Source organism: Aethalodelphis obliquidens, unplaced genomic scaffold (genome assembly GCF_003676395.1).
Source record: "Aethalodelphis obliquidens isolate GAN/ISIS:26980383/991018 unplaced genomic scaffold, ASM367639v1 scaffold36, whole genome shotgun sequence".
Classification (NCBI taxonomy): domain Eukaryota; kingdom Metazoa; phylum Chordata; class Mammalia; order Artiodactyla; family Delphinidae; genus Aethalodelphis; species Aethalodelphis obliquidens.
This window is the reverse complement of record NW_020837980.1, coordinates 15,355,523-15,382,435: the sequence shown is the minus strand read 5'-3', so window position 1 is coordinate 15,382,435 and position 26,913 is coordinate 15,355,523. Positions and strand designations below refer to the sequence as shown.

At 37.7% G+C, this 26,913-nt stretch overlaps 1 protein-coding gene across 1 annotated transcript in view; it reads right to left on the bottom strand.

The window, feature by feature from the left end:
* Nucleotides 1-26,913, bottom strand: part of SLC15A5 (solute carrier family 15 member 5) — a 90,703-nt gene that overhangs the window by 31,812 nt on the left and 31,978 nt on the right. The window contains 5 exon segments of the mRNA XM_027129510.1: nt 6,781-6,882; nt 6,885-6,968; nt 14,790-14,976; nt 26,656-26,750; nt 26,753-26,875. Coding sequence (XP_026985311.1) covers nt 6,781-6,882; nt 6,885-6,968; nt 14,790-14,976; nt 26,656-26,750; nt 26,753-26,875 — 591 coding nt within the window.

The window sequence follows — 26,913 nt, the reverse complement described above, 5'->3', positions numbered from 1 at the left end:
ATTTTCAGGTCATTTTTCCTTCCTCATCCCTAAAAAGCTTCAGCTTTGAATCTCATGTTACCCAATTATATCACCTAATATTTCTCTTTTGTGCTGTCAGCCACCAATCGCTAAGACATTTTCCTCTATTTTTCAAAGTCATCAGCTCCCCTCTAATGGTCACACTCTCCAGTTCCACTTCTGCCTTAATCCTCAGCAATTTTAACACACACATACATATAGATCATCCTCCCAACCTTCCATCCTGCCATCTCTTGGTTTCCCGGTTCCTGACCTCCTTTCCAATGTCCTTGTCCTCCACTTGACATCAGCCACTCACACCCATGGTCACGCCCTGAATCTTGCACCCCAGACCAGGGTTGTTGAACTACAGTCAGGTAAGGTCCAGCCTGCCACCTATTTATAAATAAAGTTTTATTGGAACAGAGCCACACGCATTCACTGTATATTGTCTCTGATTGCTTATACACCACAATGACAGAGTTGAGTAGTTCTAACAGAGAGTAGAGTGTAAAACCTAACCATTTACTATCTGACACTTTTAAGAAAATGTTTGCCAGCCCATGCCCTAGAGTAATAATTGTCACCATTCCATAATCTCAACTTTGTGCCTTCTCCTCTGACTACCACCTTACATCTTCCCAGCTTACTCTTGACTACTCAACCACCAGAATGCTTGTCCTCCTTCAGGGCCTCCACTCCATTACTCCTTTTATTATTTTCACCTCTTTCATGCCCTTCATGTTCTCACTACTCTTTTTACTCAAGTTAAGTTCCACTGGATGAGTTAAGTTCAACTGTCAGAGTCATATTCTTCCACATTCCCTCATTTCTTTGCCTGTCTCTTGCTTTCTGGAAATTGATTGGCAAAACAATTCTTTATCTGCTATCTCTGCTCCTATATCCATGCAGTCTAATGTGGCTGGAGAAAACCTTATAACCCCGTTGACCAACCCATTTTAAATTCCTGCCCACAAACCTCAAATGGCCTCCTTATGCTCCGTGGTAACTTCTATATTATCTCCCTGGTTCCTTCACTCCCCATTGTTCTAGACAACGACTACACGCCTTTCCCCTCTCTTCCAACCCTCAAGATGTCCTCCTTCATCCTCAGCTCATGGCTTGGCATCCTACTTCACTAAAGATATCGAATTAGCTGGAAGAGAATTTCCATAGAATCTCCACACCATGAGTTCCTGCATCTACACACTCTGACTTCCAAACTGTCCCCATTGATGAACTATGCTTGCTACTGTGTAAGCCAATTCTCAACTTGTATTTTCCTGACACCATCAATTTTCCCTCTCTGTTGAATCATTCCCACCAGAATAATCTGTGATGCCATCATTTTTCTTCCTTAAAACCAATACAAATAAAAAACCCTTTCTTAACCCCATTCCTTGTCAGCTACTGTTTCATTCCCCTGTTTCCCTTTGTAGCAAAGTTTTTCAAATGAATCGTCTCCAATTCTTCTTGTCCCGTTATCCCTTAAACTTATTCTGGTCAGGCTTTTGAACGTTCCCATTCTGGGCATACAAAAAACTCTTGCCAAAATCACCCATAGCCCATAGATTGTTTAATTCAATAGTCAATTCTCAGTCCTCAGCTTGTTTGATCCATCAGCATTTGACACAGTTGATCATTCCCTCCTCCTGGATACCTTTTCTTCATTTGACTTTTAAGATGTTGCATTCTTGGTTTTCTTCTTTACTCAGGTTCTTTTCTATCTCCTTTGCAAGTTTCTCATCTCCTGAATGTCTTCATAATGGAGTGCCTCAGGGCTCTCAGTTCTTGAATCCTCTTCTCTGTCTACACTGACTTCCTATGTACCCTGACTCCCTTGGTGATCTCAACTAGTCCCATTACTTTAAATACCACTGAAATGCTTATGACTGTCAAATTGCATCTGTCCCCTACTTCAGTACCAAATCATAGGCTTGGATATCCAATGCCCTTTTTGATATCTCTGTTTGACAGCTCATCCTCAACATGTCCAACATGAAACTCGTGATCTTCTCCTCAAGGCTTGCTGCACCGGTAGCCTGTTATCTCTCTATAGATGTCAACTCCATCCTTCCAGTTGCTCAGGTCAAAAACTTTGATGTCATCGCTAACTCCCCTCTTTCACTCTAGTGGTCTGTCTTCAAATATGACTAAACTTTGACTATTTCTCACTACCTATACTGCTTCTTCCTGTTCTGAGACACTCATTTGTCTTCCTTGGATTATTACCTCCATGTATCTATCCTTTTCCTCACTATAGTATATTCTCTACAGCAGAGAGAGGGTTTTTCTTTTTTTTAAGTGTGAGTAATATCATGTCACTCCTTTTCCCATGTCACTCAGAGCCCAAGTTGTAGTCTTTTTTTTTTTTTTTTTTGCGGTACACGGGCCTCTCACTGATGTGGCCTCTCCCCCCGCGGAGCACAGGCTCCGGACGCGCAGGCTCAGCGGCCATGGCTCACGGGCCCAGCCGCTCCGCGGCATGTGGGATCCTCTCGGACCCGGGCACGAACCCGTGTCCCCTGCATCGGCAGGCGGACTCTCAACCACTGCACCACCAGGGAAGCCCCAAGTTGTAGTCTTTACAATGGCCACTTTGACTCATCTGTTACCAGTTTCTCTCTTCCTCACTCCTCCAACTGCATGAGACCCCTTGCACTTTCTTGCCAGACACACCTCCCATCTTTGCATTTACTGACTGCTTTTCCAGCAATGATATTCTTTACATATATCCATGTGGATGACTCCCTCAACTCTTTCAAGTCTCTGCTCAAATGTCACCTCTCACTGGGGTCTATCCTGACCAATCTCTTAATGCTGCAACCTGTTCTCTCCCTACTTGGCGTTTCTGATTCCCCTTATCCTTTTCTATCTTTTCTTCTTTAGCACGCATCAACTTCTAACATGCTCTGTGATGTATTTATTACATTTATTGTGTATTACCTTTCTCCCCTTGGTAGAATATAAGTCCTACAATGGCAGAAATATTTTCTTTCTTTTTTTTAAGCTGATGTGTCTTAAGTTCCTAGAGCAGTGTCAGGCATATTGTAGACACCCACACAGTATTATTTGAATAAACAAAAATAAGTTATGAGATAGCTGGGGTATACACTACCATGATTAAGACATAATTTGAAGTGTTTTTTTTTTTTTTTCTTGCGGATCATCTTCAATGTCCACCATGACTTAGCGGGGTAAAAAATGTCCACTGAAATTTCGGAAGTGATCCACTGTGCTTGCTTTCTCAGTGCCAACAACGTAGGACACTGTCAGTAATTTGAATTATATATTTCTATTATACTCAAATAGAAATGGCTATAGAGTTCATCCATTCATTAGTTTATTCAATCTAGTATATAAAATATACTTATTTATCACCTACCATATATGTGTACTTTTCAGAACACAGAAGAATACAGAGATGAAAAAGAAAGATCAGAAAATGTACTTCAAGACTGTACATTCTCATGGTGAGAGGCAGGCAATAAACATACACTTATAAATAAGAAAATTTTTGATTCTCACAAGTGTTATTTTAAAAAAAGTGGAACAGGGTAATGGACTGGAAGATGATGGGATGACCAGGGAATCCTCTCTGACGAGATGATCTTTGAGAAAACTCAATAATGAGGAGAAGCCAGCTGCTTGAAGAGGAAAGAAAAGAGATTCTAGACAGAAGAAATTCAAAGGCCTTGGGGCAAAAATAAGTTTGACACCTTAGAAACACAGAATGAAGATCATCAAATTTCTAGTGAAGCGATCAGGGGAAAGAATGTTATAGAATGTGGTTGGAGCAGTACACGGAGGCTGAATCATGTGGAGTCTTACTCACCATTTAAGGAATTTATCTCCAAATCCCTATTGTGGAATTTTAAGCAGGGGAACGACAGGACTGATGTTTTAGAAAGAGCAGGATAGCTGTTAAGAGAATGGGCTCAGGCAGGAGAGGAAGCAGGGAGACAAGTTAGGAGGCTCAGAAAGAATTGGGATTAGAGGACTTCCCTGGCGGTCCAGTGGTTAAGACCCCATGCTCCCAATGCAGGGGGCAAGGGTTCAATCCCTGGTTGGGAAAGAACTTGCATGCCTTGTAGCATGGCCAAAAAAAAAAAAAAAAAGGAATTGGGATTAGAGACCAGGTGGATAGCAAAGGACATAGTGAGACAGAGCCAGATTTAGTTGTCATTTTTTCATTTTAAAAAATTTTATTTTTAGTGAAGTACAGTTGATTTACAATGTTGTATTAATTTCTGCCATACAGCAAAGTTTATTCAGTTATACATATAAAGACACTTCTTAATGGTTTTTTTTCCATTATGGTTTATCTCAGGATATTGAATATAGTTGCCTGTGCTATATAGTAGGACCTTGTTGTTTATGCATCCTATATGTAATAATTTGCATCTGCTAACCCCAAACTTCCAGTCCTTCCCTCCCCCACCCCCTCCCCTCTGGCAACCACAGATCTGTTCTCTAGGTCTCTGAGTCTGTTTGTGTTTCATAGATCAATTCATTTGGAGACAGGGCCAGATTTAGATTATATTTCAGAGTAAAGACAAAGACTTGCTGTTGGATTGGAGGTGAGAAGTGAGGAGAAAAAAGGGACCTAGAACGACTGGTGAGAAAGACACGATTCTGCCCACACTGCCAGGTCTCCTGGTGCTCACATTGTGGTAGGTGTGGTAGAAAGAGTTATGAGCCATACATCTGTGCTTGAGCCCTGAGTCTTGGACTATTAATTTATGTGAAAGATAGTAACAAAAATAACAGCATACATTACTGCTGCTAATACTGAGTGCTGTCTATATATTCGACACTCTGCTTTTTTCCTTTACGTGAAATATTTCACTTAGTCCTTACGATATCCCTTCCCCATTTTGTAGATGATGAGAAAGGCTCAGAAATGCAGAATAATTTTGCCAAGGTCACACAACCAGTCAGTGGCTGAAGTGGGTTTGAATTCAGATCTGCCTGACTTTAAGACCATCGATATTAACAGCTATGCTGTACTGCCTTCCAGAAGAGTGATTCTTGATTTTACAGTTCAAAACACCCTTTCACATTTTATGTCATTTAATTCTCAAGAAGTAGGCTTCATTCCCATTGACTGTTACACTGATGCTGTGATATAAGGAAGGATTATAATTATTTCCATTTTAAAGATCTAAAAGGTGAAGCTTAGTGGTTAAATGAATTTTTAAGGTCACACATGTAGTAAGTGACAAAGCTGTAAATCAAAACAAAGTTTCTGGTCCCTACCCCATGAGCTCTGTAGAGGATAAGTCAGTTGACTTAGTTTGGCCTCAGTTTCCAGATGGGTAAATCAGGGATGGGTGGACTAAATGATTTATACTACATGATCTGCCTTTTTAAGTCTGTGTGTAAGTGCCTCTCTGGCTTTTGTGTGTTGAACCACAATTGCTTAGCTGGCTGGGCATTTCCTGACTGTATTCACTCATCACCTTCATACATTACCTTTCTTCACATCTAACCTATAAAATTCTGGCTGACTACGTCCAACAATTTTCTGGAAACATCAAGGAAGTCACAAATATTTGTGTGGTGGCATTCTTTTATACTTCTGTTGTATTCCTTGTAGTGTTACACAGTGATAGCCACATTTAGAATCTCATAAAACCTTTTATTTCATGTGGAATGAAATGATTTAAAATTATAAAAAAGAAGTCTAACATATATATGACTGTAATGACACAATTTTATTTTGACTTTTTTCAAAGAACTGCTTCAGCATCATATATATGTATGTGTGCATGTATATATATATAAAATATATATTTCTTTAAGGAATTTAAGAATAACTGAAGATAATAGAATCATTGAAGATTTTAAACAAGGGAAAGAATCGTAGAATTGGTAGAATTGTCATTTAGGATAATTACTCAAAAGGTTGTGAATTGAGTAGCTAGAACAGGAGAGATGTTAAAGGTAGGAAGAGTTAGGAAGTTATAAAAATAATCTTGGTAAAGTATAATTGGTGCTTGAGTTACAATCAGGATTCCCCATACAGGGAACAATAAGGAAGATAGAAATATAGGATGCAATAGATCACACTGATAAATACACACACACACTCACACAAATACACACACACACATTTCTGTGCAAGAAGTCACAGAAATATTGTGATGAATTTTTAAGTGGCTAGTTTAATTAATATCAGCCATCTAGATATGCCAGAAAACGCTTGATTTTTAATAAAGTTACTTTGAACCTGTCTTATGAAACACTAGTGATCCCACTTAATTTAGTGTAATTTAATTTAAAGACATTGAGTTGTCTGGAAAATTGACTCAAATTTTCATTGCTTTGCATACTTATATACTCTGAAAGTACATTAGAAATGTCATTCTTGGAGGGAGTATATATGTGAGTTTATCTATGAATGAGAGGGAGCGGGGTGGGAACAGGGAAGGGAGAAGAGGAGAGTTTGCATCTGCATATGTCAGTGGTGTCTTCTAGATTTTAGCAAAGTTTTTTCCTCCTGTCGTGTATCTGACCAAATGATCACTGCCTTTAACCAAGTTAGTAAATCGTACGTTCCATTCTATCTATATTCAGGTAGAATTAATGATAGTCTGTATGTAGTAAAGGAAGGAAGAGTAATTATACATTTTTTAAAAATGAGGGTGATGCATAGGCTTGTTCTGAAGCATTGTGGGAAATCTCCAGTGTGGGACTAGATCTCCAGCTGCTTGAGGTGATGTGTTCTGTGTGAAGACTCAGTATGTTCTAACAGGTGGTGAAAAAATTGTTACTCACGGGCTGGGTTGACCAGAGTTTCAGCCACTCCAAGTAAAATGTATTGAAGAACAAGGTGGAAACAGGGCATGGAGGAAATGGTGGCAACTTTGCCTGAAAGGACTGCTCGACTGGATGGAAGTGCTTTCTGTGTATTTCAAAGAAGCCAGCTACCATCACAGACAATGCAGCAGAAAGATTGCCAGCAACTGAAGAAAAAGTGAAAAAGAAAAAAAAATTTTAAAGAGCCTCCAAATCAGTGTAATAGGCTATAGCATTTCTTACATATGGACAGTAGAGGATGTATCCTCAACATCTGTTGTTTTTGCTGATGTTCCGAGGATATCCAGATGCCAGCTAACTGTGTTGTGTGATTTTCCTGTGCTCAGGCTCTGGTCTCTCAGAAATGGCTACATTAGTTCCCTATTTCCTGACTTACTGGTTACATGGCCTTAGTTATTTAACCTCATTATCTCTTTCCTCAGCTCTAAGATGGGGTTGAAGACACTTACTTTGTAGGATGGCTATGAGATTTAAAGACAATGTACAGTTATTATTGTAACGGTTCCTGGTAGCAATTAGTAGCAATTATTATTGAAGCTAAAGCAATGGTTTTGAACTTTTATCCTCAGATAAGTTATATTATTCTGATAACTTTTTTAGATATATCTGAATCAAAAATGATTTGGGAAAAGTTTAAATAAAATGATCTCTTTATAAGATTTTAATTATTATTGAAAAACAGTTTTGAAATAACCTGTAAGCATCATCAGTCCTCAGTTTTCTGACATTTCTCTAATCTTTCCAGAAAAAGTAAAGCAGCTATTACAGAATTAAAGACTAGAAACTTTGGCTTAGGAAAAAAATATTAAAGGTGAATTAACTAGGAAACAGATATAAATGGAAGCAATTATTCAGATAGTGGTTCATCTTTTCTCTTTTACTTTTAAGGAATTATCTAGGAATTTTTGGTTGAAAATGAGTAGAGATTTTGTTACAATTTTGGTACATTTTATATCTACTGCAACCATTCCATTTCTCAATTTATCATTCCTATTACTGGACTTAATCCCATTGTTAGAGCAGAGGCAAACTTTAGCTTGATGGAATTTACTTGAAATTTAGAGATAGTCACCTTTTGCTAACTTGCATAAAAGTTCAGATAAGGCAAATCTTTCAATTCAGAAAAATCAATCTAATGTTTAAATAGCTTAGTGTTTGTTTTGGTTGATAGAGAAACTGGTAGGTAAATTTTTTGATTGTATCTCAGCATTTAAATGTATCCATAAAATCTGCCCTTTACTGAGACCTCAAGAAATAGAAGGTGTAAAAAGGGAGGAAATCTGAATAACAGAAAATTTGAGGAATTTTAAAATTTATTATTACTTTAAATTAGGTTCCACGAAGGCCCATTCATTAATGAAGTAGAGATTTTGGCTCTGTTAACAGTTCATATTTAAAAAAGGAATTTTAATATTATCTACCTTTAAGATAAAATTCATCACAGGATTTATCTAGATTACTTGGCACATTAAGACTCACCAGAAAGAGACCTGAAATGTCAATTCAATTTAATATTTACTCTGTTACCGCTATATGTAAAGCAGTTTGCTGGGGCAGTTGGGACCAGATTTGGCCCGTGAGTGTAGTGGTTGGCCAAACCTTGGTTTAGTCATCAGGTTTTATGGCTTACTGATGAATTTTAGCTCTGACTTGATGCGGAATTGTGGCATTTTTACCTGGGCCTCAGTTTCCTGTACATAGGCGTGAAATGTGAGAGAGAAGTCTCTTGGCCTCTTGCTCTGTCCTTGAAACTCAAAGTATAGTCCCTGATCAACAGCTTAGGGAATCACCTGGAAGCTTGCTAGACATACAGAATCTCAAGCTTCATCCTAGAAGGACTGAATCAGATCTGCATTCAACAAGATCCAAGAAGACTTCTACACACATTAAACTTCTCTAGCATAGAGCACTCTGAGACCTGGTCTAGGAAAACCCAATGAAAGATAGTTCTCCAATTTCAAGCAAAGCACAAATATTTAACTCATTTACCTAGATATTTTAGGGCAAAGTGTATTTTACCTGAAGCATCTAGGTAACTACATTTGCTTTTTCTTTGCTGCTGCACTCTGGTGCAAGTGAAAAATGGCTTTTTAAAAATTCATAACAAAGTTGGATTCCAACCTAAATTTAATCTGCTCCATTTTTATTCCTAACTTCTATTAGATCATAACTCGTCCAAAGCAGAGTGCAGTTTATCAGAATGTACACATTTTACACCTCTAGCAGATCTGTATTTACAAGATAAAGCACATGGTTCCAAAGGAGATATTATATTCAGATAAATAATGTATGTTTTAATATTGGCTGTGTGATTGTAGACAGGTCTATAAAAGTCTTAAAGCTCTTATAGTTTGTTCTATTATCCCACCATGTAATAATTTTCCAAACTAGACCACAATGAAATTTTTAAAAGTCAGAATTTATTCAAACATTTCGGTTGTATTTGCCATTTCCTATTGAAGCAGAATCTAATACTACAATATAGATACGTTAAGATTCTTCCATTATTGGTTAAATTTACCTCACTGAGAAAACTATGGGTTTTTTATGTGTAGTTTGATGTATGAGTCTCTGATGTGTAACACAACAGTAAGTATGGAATTCTCCTGAGTCCTTGAGAAATTGCCCTTGGATCCATGATTTTGGAAAATTCTGAGAATATGAAATTAGCTAATGTAAGAATATGCTGGTGTCCATAAAACACTCTTATAGAGACAGCTGTGATTTTATCCTCATACATATCTGCTGCCTTTGTGGAAGATTCTTCTCACCCACTATTAGAATGGCATATGTTTTTTGCTTTACTGTTTCTCCTACTAGTGGTACGTTGCTGTATTTGAATTGAGCTGTCCATATTCTGTCTTTCGTTTCTCTTTAGACCACTGGGAACTCATTTCAGGAGATTCGGCTTCAGTTTGTGTTTAAACTTCTGAATCTGGAACAGGTAACTCATTTACATGGAGATCAGTTATACAAGTGTATCTGTAAGGCATAAATTATTGCTTCAGATGGTTTACTAGATGGTCGCCTCAAATTTAATTCCAGTGTTCACGTCAACTTTAAAAGTAAGAACCTGAGATCATTAACGTGCTTTTATTAAACAAGTGAACAACCGAATGAACGAGTTATTCAGGCTAGATATTTGCATGTTACTTCTTTTAGTGTTTATACACTTCCTCTTGCCAGGTATTTTGCGATGAGTATACACTGTGATGTTTCTTGGGAAAATGTCACAGTTCTAAAAACTATAATAGAGAAAAAGTAGTTTTGATGAAATAATCCTACTTTCAATGAAGGTGCTTGGATCTCTGACTTGGTTTTTAATTTATCAAGCATTTTGATTACAACCAAAAAGAAATCATTATTTTGAAATCATTATATATTTTTTGAAATCATTATATCACTGCCAATTATTAGGACTAGTAGAAGTTAATGGTTATACAAGAAGGAACCAACACCTTGGCTGTACCTATATCATAAAAGACTTTAAGTTAGAATTTGAATTTTCAAGTTTTATTTTAAAGAGGAAGGTCTGGCAGATATTTGAATATACTTCATCTGCATTTCAATATCAATGCTACTTAAAAGCCCAGATAATTGCTACCTGCTGTGTTGTACACGTCTGCTTTGTATAAGGCTTCATAACAATCTTAATTAGGCTAATCTTAGTCAGATTAATACTTGTGTGTGTCAGCGCTAGCTACTAAACGCCACATACTGCAGGGCTTTAGTTAATGGTAAGGAAAGGAAATACTCATGGTGTAAACATTTTTGAACTGAAAAAGGCTAAAACAAAGGATATCCAACGATGACAGAGGATAAATCACAATATCACTGATTCTAGATTTTTAGTGTACTAAGACTGACTTTTAAACAGACAAATCTGTCACATGTAACATTAGGAAAATACAGTCTTGATGAAACACTCTGAGCGTTATCAAACCTTTGCCTTTCACAGTTCTGGAAGGTTTGGAGATTTTTTTATTGTTGGTACTTTGGTACACTTGTTGTTTTCTTTAGCTGATAAACTCAAGAATGTCCTATCTTGAATAAGAAACTCCTCTTTCGTTGCACTGTTTATGAGCTAGATGAAGGAAAGTGAGCTCATTTTTTTCCCTTTATTAAATTTCTAGTTTGACCAACTGAATGAGATTTCTCTATCCCTCACTCTTGGCCGGGGCTGTGATTATCCATGTCAAACACTAGGCATCGTCATTGTCTATACCATCTGCCTCCTTAAACATGATGGGGAATGACTGAATGTGAAAGGGAGTGGGGGACTCCAGGAGCAACTACTCATTGTGATGACAAAATTTTTCATTCACTTCATAGCCTTAATTGGAAATCGCAGTCAGGATTCCAAATTAACACTGATAAGTTCTATAATCTAAGAACTATGTATGGCTGGTAAGTGGAATAATGATAATGATGATGATGCAATGGGCTTAGAATTAGAAGGTCTGAATTCAAATAAGACATTATCTTTGAGACCCTTGACCTAGTAAATGATGAATTATCATGAAGTTAAGTGGGGTATGTATATGAAGGTGCCTAGGTTCCAATTAGGAATTCATAAATATTTGTATGTTCATAATTTATATACTTATATACTTCACTCACATTTTCAAGGCACTTGGGTTCAAAGTGAAAGTAAATTTTAATGTTAGATTAATTCAGTTATGTAAATTACTATCAAAAATACCCTAGGTTTATGTTTATATGTCCTGATAAAACTTATTCATCTTCCATAATCACAAGCAGAATATGGAAAACTTAAGCAAACATTTAGTTAAAAAGATGCATACCTCTTTATATTCCCATAGCAAAATGTTATGCAAATAAGTGAACAAGTATGTAAATGAACAAATGAATGGAGTCTGGCTTAGAAACAACTGAATTCAGTATTCTGTATGCAGAAGAATATAGCTCAGTTTTTTTAGATGAATCTAGTTTCTTTCTTTTTCCTGCCCAATAAGGCTGTTACCACTCTTCATAGGGAATATTTAGTTCATTAACATCAAACAATATGTTAGATAACTCTGTCTAACTTTCCTCTATCCAGAAAAGCACACACACTTCTTTAAGAATAAACATGATTTCAAATATGCAAGAGTGGAGAACTGTCCAAGAGAAAGTTGCTCATATTTCAAGTGAATTTAAGATTTCTTATTCTCAGGATTTTTTTTTTTTTTGGCTGCACAGCATGGCTTTTGGGATCTTAGTTCTCCAACCAGGGATTGAACCTGAGCCCTCACCTGGTCAGCAGTGAAAGTGTGGAGTCCTAACCACTGAACTGCCAGGGAATTCCCAGGAAGGATTTTTTTTTTTTTTTTTTTTTTTTTTTTTTTGGCGGTACGCAGGCCTCTCACTGTTGTGGCCTCTCCCCTCGCAGAGCACAGGCTCCGGACGCGCAGGCTCAGCGGCCATGGCTCACGGGCCCAGCTGCTCCGCGGCATGTGGGATCTTCCCGGACCGGGGCACGAACCCGCGTCCCCTGCATCAGCAGGCGGACTCTCAACCACTGCGCCACCAGGGAAGCCCCCAGGAAGGATTTTTAAAGTAGTTCTTTCAGTCATGTTGTATACCATATTTCTCTAAAGTAGCCCAATTAAAAAAATTTTTTAGTACTAAAGCATAATTTGGAAGCATAGACTCAATTTTCATGATTCTGTACAGGACTGCCAACGTGTCTGGTATTTTGCAATGTAAATTTACCCCCATTTTCTTCTGCATTCAATGTATTAATAGTACACTTGCTGTGGGTAGGTACGATGTCTTTTCTTTTGTATCCTCAAATAGTGTCGGGCATTCACTAATACTGATTTGGATTTCACTGGCAGACAAAAAAAAACACTTTTTAAGATTTAAGGACTGTCAAAACCTATTAAGATTTATAGTTTGCCTAAACCTATGACAATAAACAATGTCAGGGTTACTGGCTTATGGAATAAATCAAAACAGAATACAGTTGAAGATACAGTTGAAGATAAAATAAACTAGGGAGAGTTTAATCACTTGAGTTCTTTCCAAAAACAAATCTACTTTGTGATGTGATCTTGTTGATGGCTTTGGTAAATAGGAAGCACATACCCTAAAGTGTAATTTATAAACAGAGGAACAGCAAAATATATAATAATGGGTTACTAGAAGACTGCTTGGTCTTCACAGATCTCTACAAAGGAGGAATTAAGAATAACAACTGGTTAACCAAGAGAAAAGAATCAGTTGCTTGACCTTGGCTATTTCAATGAAGTTATTTCTCAAGTAGATGATAAGACATAAAGTTGCCATTGCATGCTATTTCTTTTTTTTTTTTTTCGGTACGCGGGCCTCTCACTGTTGTGGCCTCTCCTGTTGCGGAGCACAGGCTCCGGACGCGCAGGCTCAGCGGCCATGGCTCACGGGCCCAGCCGTTCCGCGGCATGTGGGATCTTCCCGGACCAGGGCACGAACCTGTGTCCCCTGCATCGGCAGGCGGACTCTCAACCACTGCGCCACCAGGGAAGCCCCATGCTATTTCTTAAGCGTTTCAAACTCCCTTTGTTTTGTGTTTCTACTCACCAAACAATGAGACCTGCCCCTTGCAAATGATGACTCAATATTAGTTAACATTTATAGAGCTTTCACTCTGTGTCCCAATTGGGCTCCAGGTACTGATGTCACCCTGAATGATTTCAAAAGTCTTACAGAACAAAGAGACCCAAAATTTATCTCAGGCATGCCCCTCAATAAAAAAAAATAAGTGAACTAGAAGACAAGAAAGGTTAAGTGGCTTTTCCGATTCACTCAGGAGCAGCTCAGTAGCAGAGCAGGGGCTGAGACCTCCATTTCTGGTCGTTAGATTGAGCCTGGTTTTCCTGTACCATCGTTTGTCGTCTTGTTCCACGGCAGCACCTGAGGGACCACAGCGAGGCAGCGGAGAGTGTGACCAGAATGCTCCTCCTCTCCCATTTCATTGGCAGAAATTTTATTTTACAGTCTATTGATTGTGTTCTGAGTAAGAAGTCCTACATTTTTTTTCACTTTAAAAAATGGGAGTAGACCAAAGAATCCGCCTGCCAATGCAGGGGACACGGGTTTGATCCCTGGTCCAGGAAGATCCCGCGTGCTGTGGAGCAACTAAGCCCGTGCGCCACAACTACTGAGGCCCGCGCTCCTAGAGCCCGTGCTCCACAACAAGAGAAGCCACCGCAATGAGAAGCCCATGTACAGCAACGAAGAGTAGCCCCCGCTCGCTGCAACTAGAGAAAGCCCACGCGCAGCAATGAAGACCCAATGTAGCCAAAAATAAATAAAATAAAATAAATTAATTTTAAAAAATAGGAGTAGACCATAACAACAGCAAGGCTGTAATTATGTGAGGTATTGGATGTGTTAACTAACCTTATTGTGATAAATATTTTGCAATATAGACTTGCATCAATTCATGACACTGTGCACCTTAAACTTATACAGTATGTCAATTATATCTCAATAAAGCTGGAAAAAATGTTTGAAAACTACTGTCATACACTTTACTATTGGAAGAAGTACTATATTAAAGCTGTGAATATGACTGACTTCTAATAAATTTTTCTGCTGGTTCAGAAGTTAAAGCCTCCCAAATGTAGCTCAGCATTATTTTTTAGGTCCATTACCTGTGTTAATTTTTAAGAACATTCTCAGCATCGACGTAAGAGTAGAGACTGCTTTACTTGAAGAAGAAGAGGCCATTTGGTGGCATTGGAAGTTGCACCAAGTCTTTATGTGTGTCTTCTGAGGAAGCATAAAAGGATGAAAAGAAAATGGGACACTGATGTCTATGTAGAGATTTGAGAAGCTGGACATAATCACTCTCAAATTCACCTTCTTCCCAATTTGTCAAAATCAGACTACTCCAGAGCATATAGCTAGCTTAGATCCTAGTACAGTGTTTTTTTATTTTAAAAGTTGTAAACCATTCGCTTGAAATGGTAAGTTGTACTTACTAATGCATGCCAACAGAAATGGGCCATCTCTCTTAGAGGGATATAGGCAGGTGCTGAAATACTCCATTAAAGGAGCTAAAAGTAGTAGTGGTAGGATGCTGACGACATTCATTACTGCAACTGGCAGAAGAAATCCACCCAAATTCAGGTTGGAATTCATGGTCTGCAGATAATATCCTGAAGGAATCTGTATTTGAAGGGGGAAAGAGCCATTCAGTAAGACAGTGGTTAAAGTAACTTTGGAGGAAGTGTCCTGTGGCAGATTCCTTGTCCCCTGCCAGTACTCTGTGACAGATGAGCTGGATGTTCCCCGGGTCTCCAAGGTCATGATTATGAACTGACAAAGGAAGAGTAGGAACTGTGTCTAGTCTATTGACAATTCTACTGATTCTTTATGGACGAATATTTTGTCATCTAGTCTATCTTCTTAATTTTCCTTGGAAAAGTAAAAGTGACCCTAATTTTGTGCTTGGGATGACACATAAGAAATCATGTAATAAATTTTGCATATAAGCAAATAAGCTTTTTGTTTTTCCCAACAATAAAGCAAAAGCCAGTAGAAAGTATTAAGACTTTCATTTTCACCTGGATTAAAAAATAGTTTGGGGCCAGACTAGATCCTTTAAATACCATCGAGTTTGATGGCGAAATAGGTAAGAATGATTTTTCCCTAAGAGGGGACCCAGTGAGGAAACACATTACTTGTTGTAGGCTGTCTTTATAGGCTACCTGGATTGGCCTTGTTTTTAACATAAGCCAAATAAAACGAGAAAAGGGAGAGAAAACATACTTGTGTCTATACTCTCCTTTTAAACTAATTGTGTGGCACTAGAGGACCAAAAAGGGAACTCCAAGAAAAAAGTTGCACAATAAAGTAGCAGAAATGAAAACAAAAACGAAACACTAACAACACCTCTACCTCGCTGGAAACCATCAAGGTAGTGTTAGAATTTTTTTAAAAAAACCTAATACTAACTAAAACTCTAACATTAACTTGGAGTCTCTTCAAGTATTCCTAACCTCTCATTAGGTCACAACATCAGAACTAAAGTACAATGTCACAGGAAAAGGGGCATCTCCTCACTTTTATAGTTCATGAGCTGTGTTGCAATAATCACATCTTTGTCATTATCATTAGTAGCACAGAGTATTTCTTTCATTCCCAGGGGCACACAAAGCTACTGAGTGGCTTGGCGAGAAAGTCAACCCAAGTCTTGTCCTTGAGGAATGGATTCTCCATTTTTTCTTACAGTGTGTGAACTACATTAGGAATCCTGCCTTACCTCCATCCTGGGAGAGCAACCCGGCTCAAACATCCAGATAACAGCTTCTTGTTTGAAACCTTCACTAACTCCTTCTCTATTATCAATTGTGCAATTCGAGAAGGTATAAGGAGAAGCAGAGTCATAAGTCAGTACAGCTGCTAACCAGCCCACCAGTTGTAAAATGAGCCTATTGCTATGTTACCTGCCTAAATCCAGGAATGGACCACATTTTCACTGAGATTCTTTCTATCTGTATAAAATATGTCCTGGTGATAATTTATCTTCCAATCTTTAATTTGACCCTTGGGACTGTAAACAGGATTGTTTTGGTTGGGTACAGATGGCAAGAGGGAAGGGAGTATTAGCTAGTTCTGCCCTAGTTCCATCAAAATATTAAGCATGTATCCCCAGTCAGAGGAAAATGAATGATGGTTTTTAAAATAGTGCTGGCAGCAGAACTACTCTAAGACTGAAAGGATCTCAGCACAACTTGAAAGTTTCTGTTACTGATTTCAAGTGAGAATTATTGTTAACAGGAATAAAGTTATTGTCGGCATGAATCACAGACACAGAAACCTGTTAACTTAATAATGTGGCAAATGTACTATTAATCTTTAGTGAAGCAATATTAATATATTGCATAATCTAAAAAAAGGCCCCGATAGCTTGAAATCATTTCTGCTTCTGCCTCAAGTTCTGAAATCATCTCCTTTAAAAATTTTAAATACTTTTACTTCATACAAGCCTCTGAGAATTCAGGAATAACTGCTGTCAATAAAGATTCATTTTCACCTTTGAATGGCCAGTAATGTCAAATGGCAACATCATTGGCCTTAATATCAACATATTTTAAATGTATGTCTTGGAACTGAAGGTCAATAATGGCTACTAAATTTAAAATATGGAATTCGATGATGTTTTATTCTTGGTATTTTGATCGCCTTTATACTGGTGATTATTTCATCTGGAGGCAAAAATCTTATTCCAGCCTATTCCAATGGAAGTTACCTCTGCCTCCCTTGAGAAGTACATTCTAAACATTTTCTTTGAAGTTTCTGGTATAACATTACTCTATATGATTTTGGAACCTGTATAGTCTGTACCAGGGATTTTTAACCCAGCTGCAAGAGAGGCATAGTGGGTAACAGCAAAATGTGGGCATTGATACCAGCCTGGGGTAGGGATAGCCACTCTGCCATATGCTAGTAGGGTAACCAAGAACCAATTGCAAGTCACTTAATGTCTCTGAGACTCAGGTTTAGAACAGTAAAATCTGCCCTGTAGGCTTGCTTTGGGGGTTAAATTAGACACTGTGAAGTCATCTTTTAGAGGCTCTGACACATATAGGTGGTCAATAAGTATTAGTATTTGTTCTTTGCTATAAACTAGGCATCTAGATTTGGTGATATGCTTAAAAATTAGCTTATCAAAATTTATTCTAATTTATGTTAAATTTAAAAATATGTAACAGTTTGCAGAGAAGACTCGAACTTAGTAAAAAAAAAATCAGGGGTCACTACATTATGAAGGTAAGAATCAGTATGTGCTATTTGCACAGAAGGTTCGAGGCATCCCATGGAACCATTAGTAATTTTGTACTCATGATTAATTTCTCCATTCTAAGATGTTTTCATGATATTTTTAAAAATTTTAATACATTTATTTAACCCAATAAAGTAAAAATATTTTAGCACGATCAATATAAAAATTATTAATGAGATATTTACATTGTTCTTTTTTCATATCGAGCCTTCAAAATCTGGTATTTTACCCGTATAGTATGTTTCATTTTACAAGGCACATTCCAAATGCTCAAGAGCAACAAGAGGCTACCATATTGAACAGTGCAGTTCTAGAACAATATGGGAGACAGTGATTAAAGTGTGTGGGATGCAAATGGTGATATGTTTTAAAAGTTTACCTGTAGATATGCACCTCTTATCTGCTCACCTACGTTACCCTAGAACTAAACAGTCATCGTGCTTTTACTTGTGTGTCAAAGCTGTGGCTTAGAGTGTCTATCCAAGCTTACAAAACTACCATCTTTCTCCTCCCCTTCTGAGGTTAAAAGAATACACCCACTACCAAAGCTTGAAGTCTAACCATCAACAGTTAGCAAAAGACCTTAGCTGGTTGAGGGCTCTTATGATTAAAAGTTAGGGAAGCCCATCACAACTCCAGCATTATGTAGAAGCTAATAAATAGCAGTTGTTACGTTTACTTATTGTAGGAACAAGCTCCCAAAGTTTAACGTGGATTCTCTTAGTTCAGTTATGTTAAAATAATCCAAATAGTTTCCAGGCAGTTACTCTATCATCTGAAACTGCTGTGTCTGAATACTGCTGGCATATGTTAGAAACAGCTAACCTGAATTTACAAACTGTTTCTACCCTGTAGTGATGAATATGTTCAAATGAGCTTCTTGGAATGGAAGGGGGAAGTTCACATGGGAATAGAGTCTACCAGATCAGACTTCAGCCTCAGTGAAAGTATTTCCCAACACCAAGTCTCTCTGATACCATTGCTGAAAGTTTGGGTTTTTTTGGCAACATGAAGTGAAATATTAACTCCTGTGAAGAAAGAGTTTTTGGAGTTGAGGTTTTACAAAAAGCTGATTCATTTGGCTTGGCTTTACTTATATTTTCTGTATGAATATAATGTAATATTTTCTGCGGCCTTTTTCTTTAAGAATTTGAAAACCCACTTAGTAGAAGAGGATGGGTGTTGGTCTCTAGCATGGGTGACAAACCAGTCTCCAGCACGTGAATCAGACTGCGTACTTGGAAGAAGTCAGAGGAGCACATCCCCAGTTTCTTTCAGAATCTTGGATGTAGCCCCTCTAGATTTTTATTTTTTATATACAGCAGGTTCTTATTAGTCATCAATTTTATACACATCAGTGTCTACATGTCAATCCCAATCTCCCAATTCATCACACCACCACCACCACCACCCCCCCGCCGCTTTCCCCCCTTGATGTTCGTACGTTTGTCCTCTACATCTGTGTCTCTATTTCTACCTTGCAAACTGGTTCATCTGTACCATTTTTCTAGATTCCACATATATGCATTAATATACAATATTTGTTTTTCTCTTTCTGACTTACTTCACCCTGTATGACAGTCTCTAGATCCATCCATGTCTCTACAAATTACCCAATTTTGTTCCTTTTTATGGCTGAGTAATATTCATTGTATATATGTACCACATCTTCTTTATCCATTCGTCTGTTGATGGACACTTAGGTTGCTTCCATGACCTGGCTCTTGTAAGTAGTGCTTCAATGAACATTGGGGTGCATGTGTCTTTTTGAATTATGGTTTTCTCTGGGTATATGCCTAGTAGTGGGATTGCTGGGTCATATGGTAATTCTATTTTTAGTTTTTTAAGGAACCTCCATACTGTTCTCCATAGTGGCTGTATCAATTTACATTCCCACCAACAGTGCAAGAGGGTTCCCTTTTCTCCACACCCTCTCCAGCATTTGTTGCTTGTAGATTTTCTGATGATGCACATTCTAATTGGTGTGAGGTGATACGTAATTGTAGTTTTGATTTGTATTTCTCTAATAATAAGTGATGTTGAGCAGCTTTTCATGTGCCTCTTGGCCATTTGTATGTCTTCTTTGGAGAAATGTCTATTTAGGTCTTCTTCTGCCCATTTTTTGATTGGGCTGTTTGTTTTAATATTGAGCTGCATGAGCTGTTTGTATATTTGGAGATTAATCCTTTGTCCATTCATTTCTTTGCAAATATTTTCTCCTATACTGAGGGTTGTCTTTTCATCTTGTATACAGTTGCCTTTGCTGTGCAAAAACTTTTAAGTTTCATTAGGCCCATTTTTAAATTTTCATTTTTATTTCCATTACTCTAGGAGGTGGGTCAAAAAAGATCTTGCTGTGATTAATGTCAAAGAGTGTTCTTCCTATGTTTTCGTCTAAGAATTTTATAGTGTCCAGTCTTACATTTAGGTTGTTAATCCATTTTGAGTTTATTTTTGTGTATGGTGTTAGGGAGTGTTCTAATTTCATTCTTTTACATGTAGCTGTCCAGTTTTCCCAGTACCACTTACTGAAGAGGCTGTCTTTTCTCCACTGTGTATCCTTGCCTCCTTTGTCATAGACTAGTTGACCACAGGTGCATGGGTTTATCTCTGGGCTTTCTATCCTGTTCCATTGATTTATATTTCGGTTTTTGTGCTGGTACCGTATTGTCTTGATTACTGTAGCTTTATAGTATAGTCTGAAGTCAGGGACTCTGATTCCTCCAGCTCCATTTTTTTCCCTCAAGATTGCTTTGGGTATTTGGGTTCTTTTGTGTCTCCATACAAAATTTAAGATTGTTTTAGTTCTGTAAAAAATGTCACTGGTAATTTCCTGGGGATTGCACTGAATCTGTAGATTGCTTTGGGTAGTATAGTCATTTTCATGATATTGACTCTTCCAATCCAAGAACATGGTATATCTCTCCATCTGTTTGTGTCATCTTTGATTTGTTTCATCAGTGTCTTACAGTTTTCTGAGTACAGGTATTTTACCTCCTTAGGTATGTTTATTCCTAGGTATTTTATTCTTTTTGTTGCAATGGTGAATGGGAATGTTTCCTTAATTTCTCTTTCTGATCTTTCATTGTTAGTGTACAGGAATGCAAGAGATTTCTGTGCATTAATTTTGTATCCTGCAACTTTACAAAATTCATTGATTACCTCTAGTAATTTCTGCTCACATCTTTAGGCTTATCTATGTATAATATTATGTCATGTGCAAACAGTGACAGTTTTACTTCTTCTTTTCCAATTTGTATTCCTTTCATTTCCTTTTCTTCTGTGATTGCCATGGCTAGGACTTCCAAAACTGTGTTGAATAATAGTGGCAAGTGTGGACATCCTTGTCTTGTTCCTGATCTTAGAGGGAATGCTTTCAGTTTTTCACCATTGAGAGTGATGTTTGCTGTGGGTTTGTCTTTTATGATTTGTCATATATGGTTATTATGCAGAGGTAGGTTCCCTCTATGCCCACTTTCTGGAGAGTTTTTATCATAAATGGGTGTTGAATTTTGTCAAAAGCTTTTTCTGCATCTATTGAGATGATCATATGGTTTTTATTCTTCAATTTGTTAATATGGTGTACCACATTGATTGATTTGTGTATATTGAAGAATCCTTGCATCCCTGGGATAAATCACACTTAATCATGGTGTGTGATCCTTTTAACGTGTTGTTGGATTCTGTTTGCTAGTATTTTGTTGAGGATTTTTGCATCTATATTCATCAGTGATATAGGTCTGTAATTTTCTTTTTTTGTAGTTTCTTTGTCTGATTTTGTTATCAGGGTGGTGGTGGCCTCATAGAATGAGTTTGGGAATGTTCCTTTCTCTGCAGTATTTTAGAAGAGTTTGAGAAGGATGGGTGCTAGCTCTTCTCTAAATGTTTGATAGAATTCACCTGTGAAGCCATCGGGGTCCTGGACTTTTGTTTGTTGGAAGATTTTTAATCACAGTTTCAACTTCATTACTTGTGATTGGTCTGTTATATTTTCTGTTTCTTCTTGGTTCAGTCTTGGAAGGTTATACCTTTATAAGACTGTGTCCATTTCTTCCAGGTTGTCCATTTTATTAGCACAGAGTTGCTTGTAGTAGTCTCTCATGATGCTTTATATTTCTGTGGTGTCCATTGTAACTTCTTTTTCATTTCTAATTTTATTGATTTGAGTCCTCTCCCTCTTTTTCTTGATGAGCCTGGCTAAAGGTTTATGAATTTTGTTTATCTTCTCAAAGAACAAACTTTTAGTTTTATTGATCTTTGCTATTGTTTTCTTCGTTTCTATTTCATTTATTTCTGCTCTGATCTTTATGATTTCTTACCTTCTACTGACTTTGGGTTTTCTTTGTTTTTCTTTCTCTAGTTCCTTTAGGTGTAAGGTTAGATTGTTTATTTGAGATTTTTCTTGTTTCTTGAGGTAGGATTGTATTGCTGTAAACTTCCCTCTTAGAACTGCTTTTGCTGCATCCCATAGGTTTTGGATCATCATGTTTTCAATGTCATTTGTCTCTAGGTATTTTCTGATTTCTTCTTTGATTTCTTCAGTGATCTCTTGGTTATTTAGTAACACATTGTTTAGCCTCCATGTTTTTGTGTTTTTTACATTTTTTCCCCTGTAATTGATTTATAATCTCATAGTGTTGTGGTCAGAAAAGATGCTTGATATGATTTCAGTTTTCTTAAATTTACCGAGGCTTGATTTGTGACCCAAGATGTGATCAATCCTGGAGAATGTTCCGTGGGCACTTGAGAAAAAAGTGTAATCTGCTGTTTTTGGATGGAATGTCCTATAAATATCAATTAAATCTGTCTGGTCTATTGTGTCATTTAACGCTTGTGTTTCCTTATTCATTTTCTGTTTGGATGATCTGTCCATTGGTGTAAGTGAGTGTTAAAGCCCCCCACTATTATTGTGTTACTGTCGATTTCCTTTTTCAGAGCTGTTAGCATTTGCCTTATGTATTGAGGTGCTCCTACGTTGGGTGTATATATATTTATAATTGTTTTATCTTCTTCTTGGATTGATCCCTTGATCATTATGTAGTGTCCTTGCATGCCTCTTGTAACATTCTTTATTTTAAAGTCTATTTTATCTGATATTAGTATTGCTACTCCAGCTTTCTTTTGATTTCCAATTGCATGGAATATCTTTTTCCACCCCCTCACTTTCAGTCTGTATGTGTCCCTAGGTCTGAAGTGAGTCTCTTGTAGACAGCTTGTATATGGATCTTGTTTTTGTATCCATTCAGCAAGCCTGTGTCTTTTGGTTGGAGCACTTAATCCATTCACATTTAAGGTAATTATTGATATGTATGTTCCTATTACCATTTTCTTAACTGTTTTGGGTTTGTTTTTGTAGGTCCTTTTCTTCTCTTGTGTTTCCCATTTAGAGACATTCCTTTAGCATTTGTTGTAGAGGTGGTTTGGTGGTGCTGAATTCTCTTAGCTTTTGCTTGTCTGTAAAGCTTTTGATTTCTCAGTGGAATCTGAATGAGATCCTTGCGGGGTAGAGTAATCTTGGTTGTAGGTTCTTCCCTTTCATCACTTTAAGTATATCGTGCCACTGTCTCCTGGCTTGTAGAGTTTCTGCTTAGAAATCAGCTCTTAACCTTATGAGAGTTCCCTTGTATTTGTGGTTTTTCCCTTGTTTCTTTTAATAATTTTTCTTCGTCTTTAATTTTTGTCAATTTTATTACTATGTGTTTCGGCGTGTTTCTCCTTGGGTTTATCCTGCCTGGGACTCTTTGCACATCCTGGACTTGGGTGGCTATTTCTTTCCCATGTTAGGGAAATTTTCAACTATAATCTCTTCAAATATTTTCTTGGGTCCTTTCTCTCTCTCTTCTCCTTCTGGGACCCCTATAATGCAAATGTTGTTGTGTTTAATGTTGTCCCAGAGGTCTCTTAGGCTGTCTTAATTTCTTTTCATTCTTTTTTCTTTATTCTGTTCTGCAGCAGTGAATTCTACCATTCTGTCTTCCAGGTCACTTATCCATTCTTCTGCCTCAGTTATTCTGCTATTGATTCCTTCTAGTGTATTTTTCAATTCAGTTATTGTATTGTTCATTTCTGTTTGTTTGTTCTTTAATTCTTCTAGATGTTTGTTCTTTAATTCTTCTAGGTCTTTGTTAAACATTTCTTGCATCTTCTCGATCTTTGCCTCCATTCTTTTTCTGAAGTCCTAGATCATCTTCACTATCATTATTCTGAATTCTTTTTCTTAACGTTTGCCTGTCTCCACTTTATTTAGTTGTTTTTCTGGGGTTTTATCATGTTCCTTCATCTTGTACATAGTCCTCTGCCTTTTCATTTTGTCTATCTTTCTGTGAATGTGGTTTTTGTTCCACAGGTTTCAGGATTGTAGTTTTTCATGCTTCTGCTCTCTGCCCTCTGGTGGATGAGTCTATCTAAGAGGCTTGTGCAAGCTTCCTGACTGGAGGGACTGGTGGTGGGTATAGCTGGGTGTTGCTCTGGTGGGCAGAGCTCAGTAAAACTTTAATCCACTTGTCTGCTGATGGGTGGGGCTGAGTTCCCTCCCTGTTGGTTGTGTGGCTTGAGGCAACCCAGCACTCAGGCCTACAGTTTCTTTGGTGGGGCTAATGGTGGACTCCGGGAGGGCTCACGCCAAGGAGTACTTCCCAGAACTTCTGCTGCCAGTGTCCCTGTCCCCTCAGTTAGTCACAGCCACCCCCGCCTCTTCAGGACACCATCTAACACTAGCAGGTAGGTCTGGTTCAGTCTCCTATGGGGTCACTGCTCCTTCCCCCTGGGTCCTAATGCACACACTACTTTGTGTGTGCCCTCCAAGAGTGGAACCTCTGTTTCCCCTAGTCCTGTGAAGGTCCTGCAATCAAATCCCACTAGCCTTCAAAGTCTGATTCTCTGGGAATTCTTCCTGTTGCCAGACCCCCAGGTTGGGAAGCCTGATGTGGGGCTCAGAACCTTCACTCCAGCGGGTGGACTTCTGTGGTATAAGTGTTCTCCAGTTTGTGAGTCACCCACCCAGCAGTTATGGGATTTGGTTTTATTGTGATTGAGCCCCTCCTACCATCTCATTGACACTTCTCCTTTATCTTTGGATGTGGGGTATCTGTATTGGTGAGTCCCAGTGTCTTCCTGTTGATGATTACTCAGCAGTTAGTTGTGATTCTGATGCTCTTGCAAGAGGGAGTGTGTTTTCATGCTATTAATGACATATATACAGGTAGTAATTTTGTGTTTTTGTTCCATCTACTATTGTGGAGTCAAGAGAGAGGTTGAATCTGCTAAGTCAGCCTAGCTTTCATGCATTGCTTAGAACAAGGGTCAGCAAACTTTTGTGTAAAAGGCCAGATAGACAGTATTTCCACATGTGGATTCTGTTGCAAGTACTCAGCTCTGCTGTTTCCATGCATAAGCAGACATACTATGACAAACAAACAGGAGTGGTTGTGTTCCAATAAAACTTTATTTATGGATTCTGAATTTTTTTTCTTTTAAAAAAGAAGTTTTTATTCTGTTTGGTTAGAAGGACAGGATCCTTCTAACCAAACAGAAGTTCTATACTTATCCTTTTCTAACAATTGTACTTTCTTCCTTTTTTTTTTGAATTTAATTTTATTTATTTCTGGCTGTACTGGGTCTTTGTTGCTGTGCACGGGCTACTTTCTTTTTTTTAATTGAAGTATAGTTGATTTACATTGTTGTGTTAGTTTCAGGTGTGCCACAAAGTGATTCATATATTTTTATATATATATATATATATATATATATATATATATATGTGTGTGTGTGTGTGTGTATGTGTGTGTGTATATATATATATATTCTTTTTCAGATTCTTTTCCCTTAAAGCTATTACAAAATATTGAGTATAGTTCCTTGTGCTATACAGTAGGTCCTTGTTGGTTACCTATTTTATATATAGTAGTGTGTATACCAAACTCCTAATTTATCCTCCCCACCCCCCACCTTCCCCTTTGGTAATCATAAATTTGTTTTCTATGTCTGTGGGTACGGACACTGAATTTTGAATTTCATATAATTGTCTTTTGCTACAAAACATTTTTCTTCTTTTGATTTTTTTAAACCATAGAAAAATGTAAAAACCTTCTTACCTTGCAGGACATATGAAAAAGGCAGTGGGCTGATTTGGCCTGCAGGTAATAATTTGCTGACCCCTGGTTTAGAGAAGCAAGCATTGTACTAAGAATAAGAAGGTAGATTCTGCTTTTCCCTCACTACTATTCACTGTATGACCTCCTTATCCCCTTCAAAATCACTTAATTTTTCTGAGCCTCAGTTTCCTCTTCAGCAAATGAAGTAGTTGAATAAGTTAATCTCTAAGTTTTTTCCCAGCTCTATTATTCTGTGATTTAAGAATATAGCTCACTCATTAGCCATCTAATTCCAAGGTAGAGGTTAGTAATGCAGAGTCCCAAATTTCTTCAAAGACTTTTATAATCATTTATATTTCTTCATAAGTAAGTGACTCTTTGACCATTACTACATTAAAATTGTATTAAAATCACATATACTTATAAACAGTACTTTGGACTTAGTATTTTCCCCTTGATTTCCTCATAGCATAGGGACTGATTCACCAAGGGAACTAAGAATTGGTAGGGAAAGAATCGTTTGCTGATTAGTATTTATACTTAAGAGTACAGTGGGGGGTGGTACTCAAATCAGCCATTTTAGCTACTTGCTAGTACCAGTTTTTAAAGGCTTGGTCAAGGAGGAAGGCAAAACCTTTGGAAGGGAGTAGTTGGGTAATTAACCATAGATCTCACATTTGTGCATTACTCTTAGGCCTTATGACAAATTCTCTGAAGTATTGTCTGCACCTACTGACAGACATTCATAGTTCTATAGGAGAAACATTACACCCAGGTCCTGCTCAGGTATGCCTCTGTCTGACCCCACTTAGCTTTTAAAATTAGAGTCTGTAATGTATTTATATGATAACAGCCTAATGAAGTATATGGGAAGCACTTGTTGGGGTGAAAAGAAATGTTCACTTGTTATGTTAACATGCAGTCATTTGGTTGTTGCTAGGGGTAGTATTAATTACCTTTCCTCACCTGCATAAGGCACATTCTGTAGAGGAGCTGAAAAATGAAGAGAGGGAGAAGGGTGAAGAAAAATTTTGTGTCTTCCACATGGAGCTCACTGTAGCGGCGCCATTTTTTTCCTTGGCATGGTCTAACCAGCTTGTCACACCTCCACCAAGGTGGCAATACTGCAGACAGCATGTTTTTAGTGCATTAACAAACACCCCAAAGGTTGTCAGGAGGGAGCAACCTGCAAGCAATTGGAAATATTACATATTAGTAAAGGAA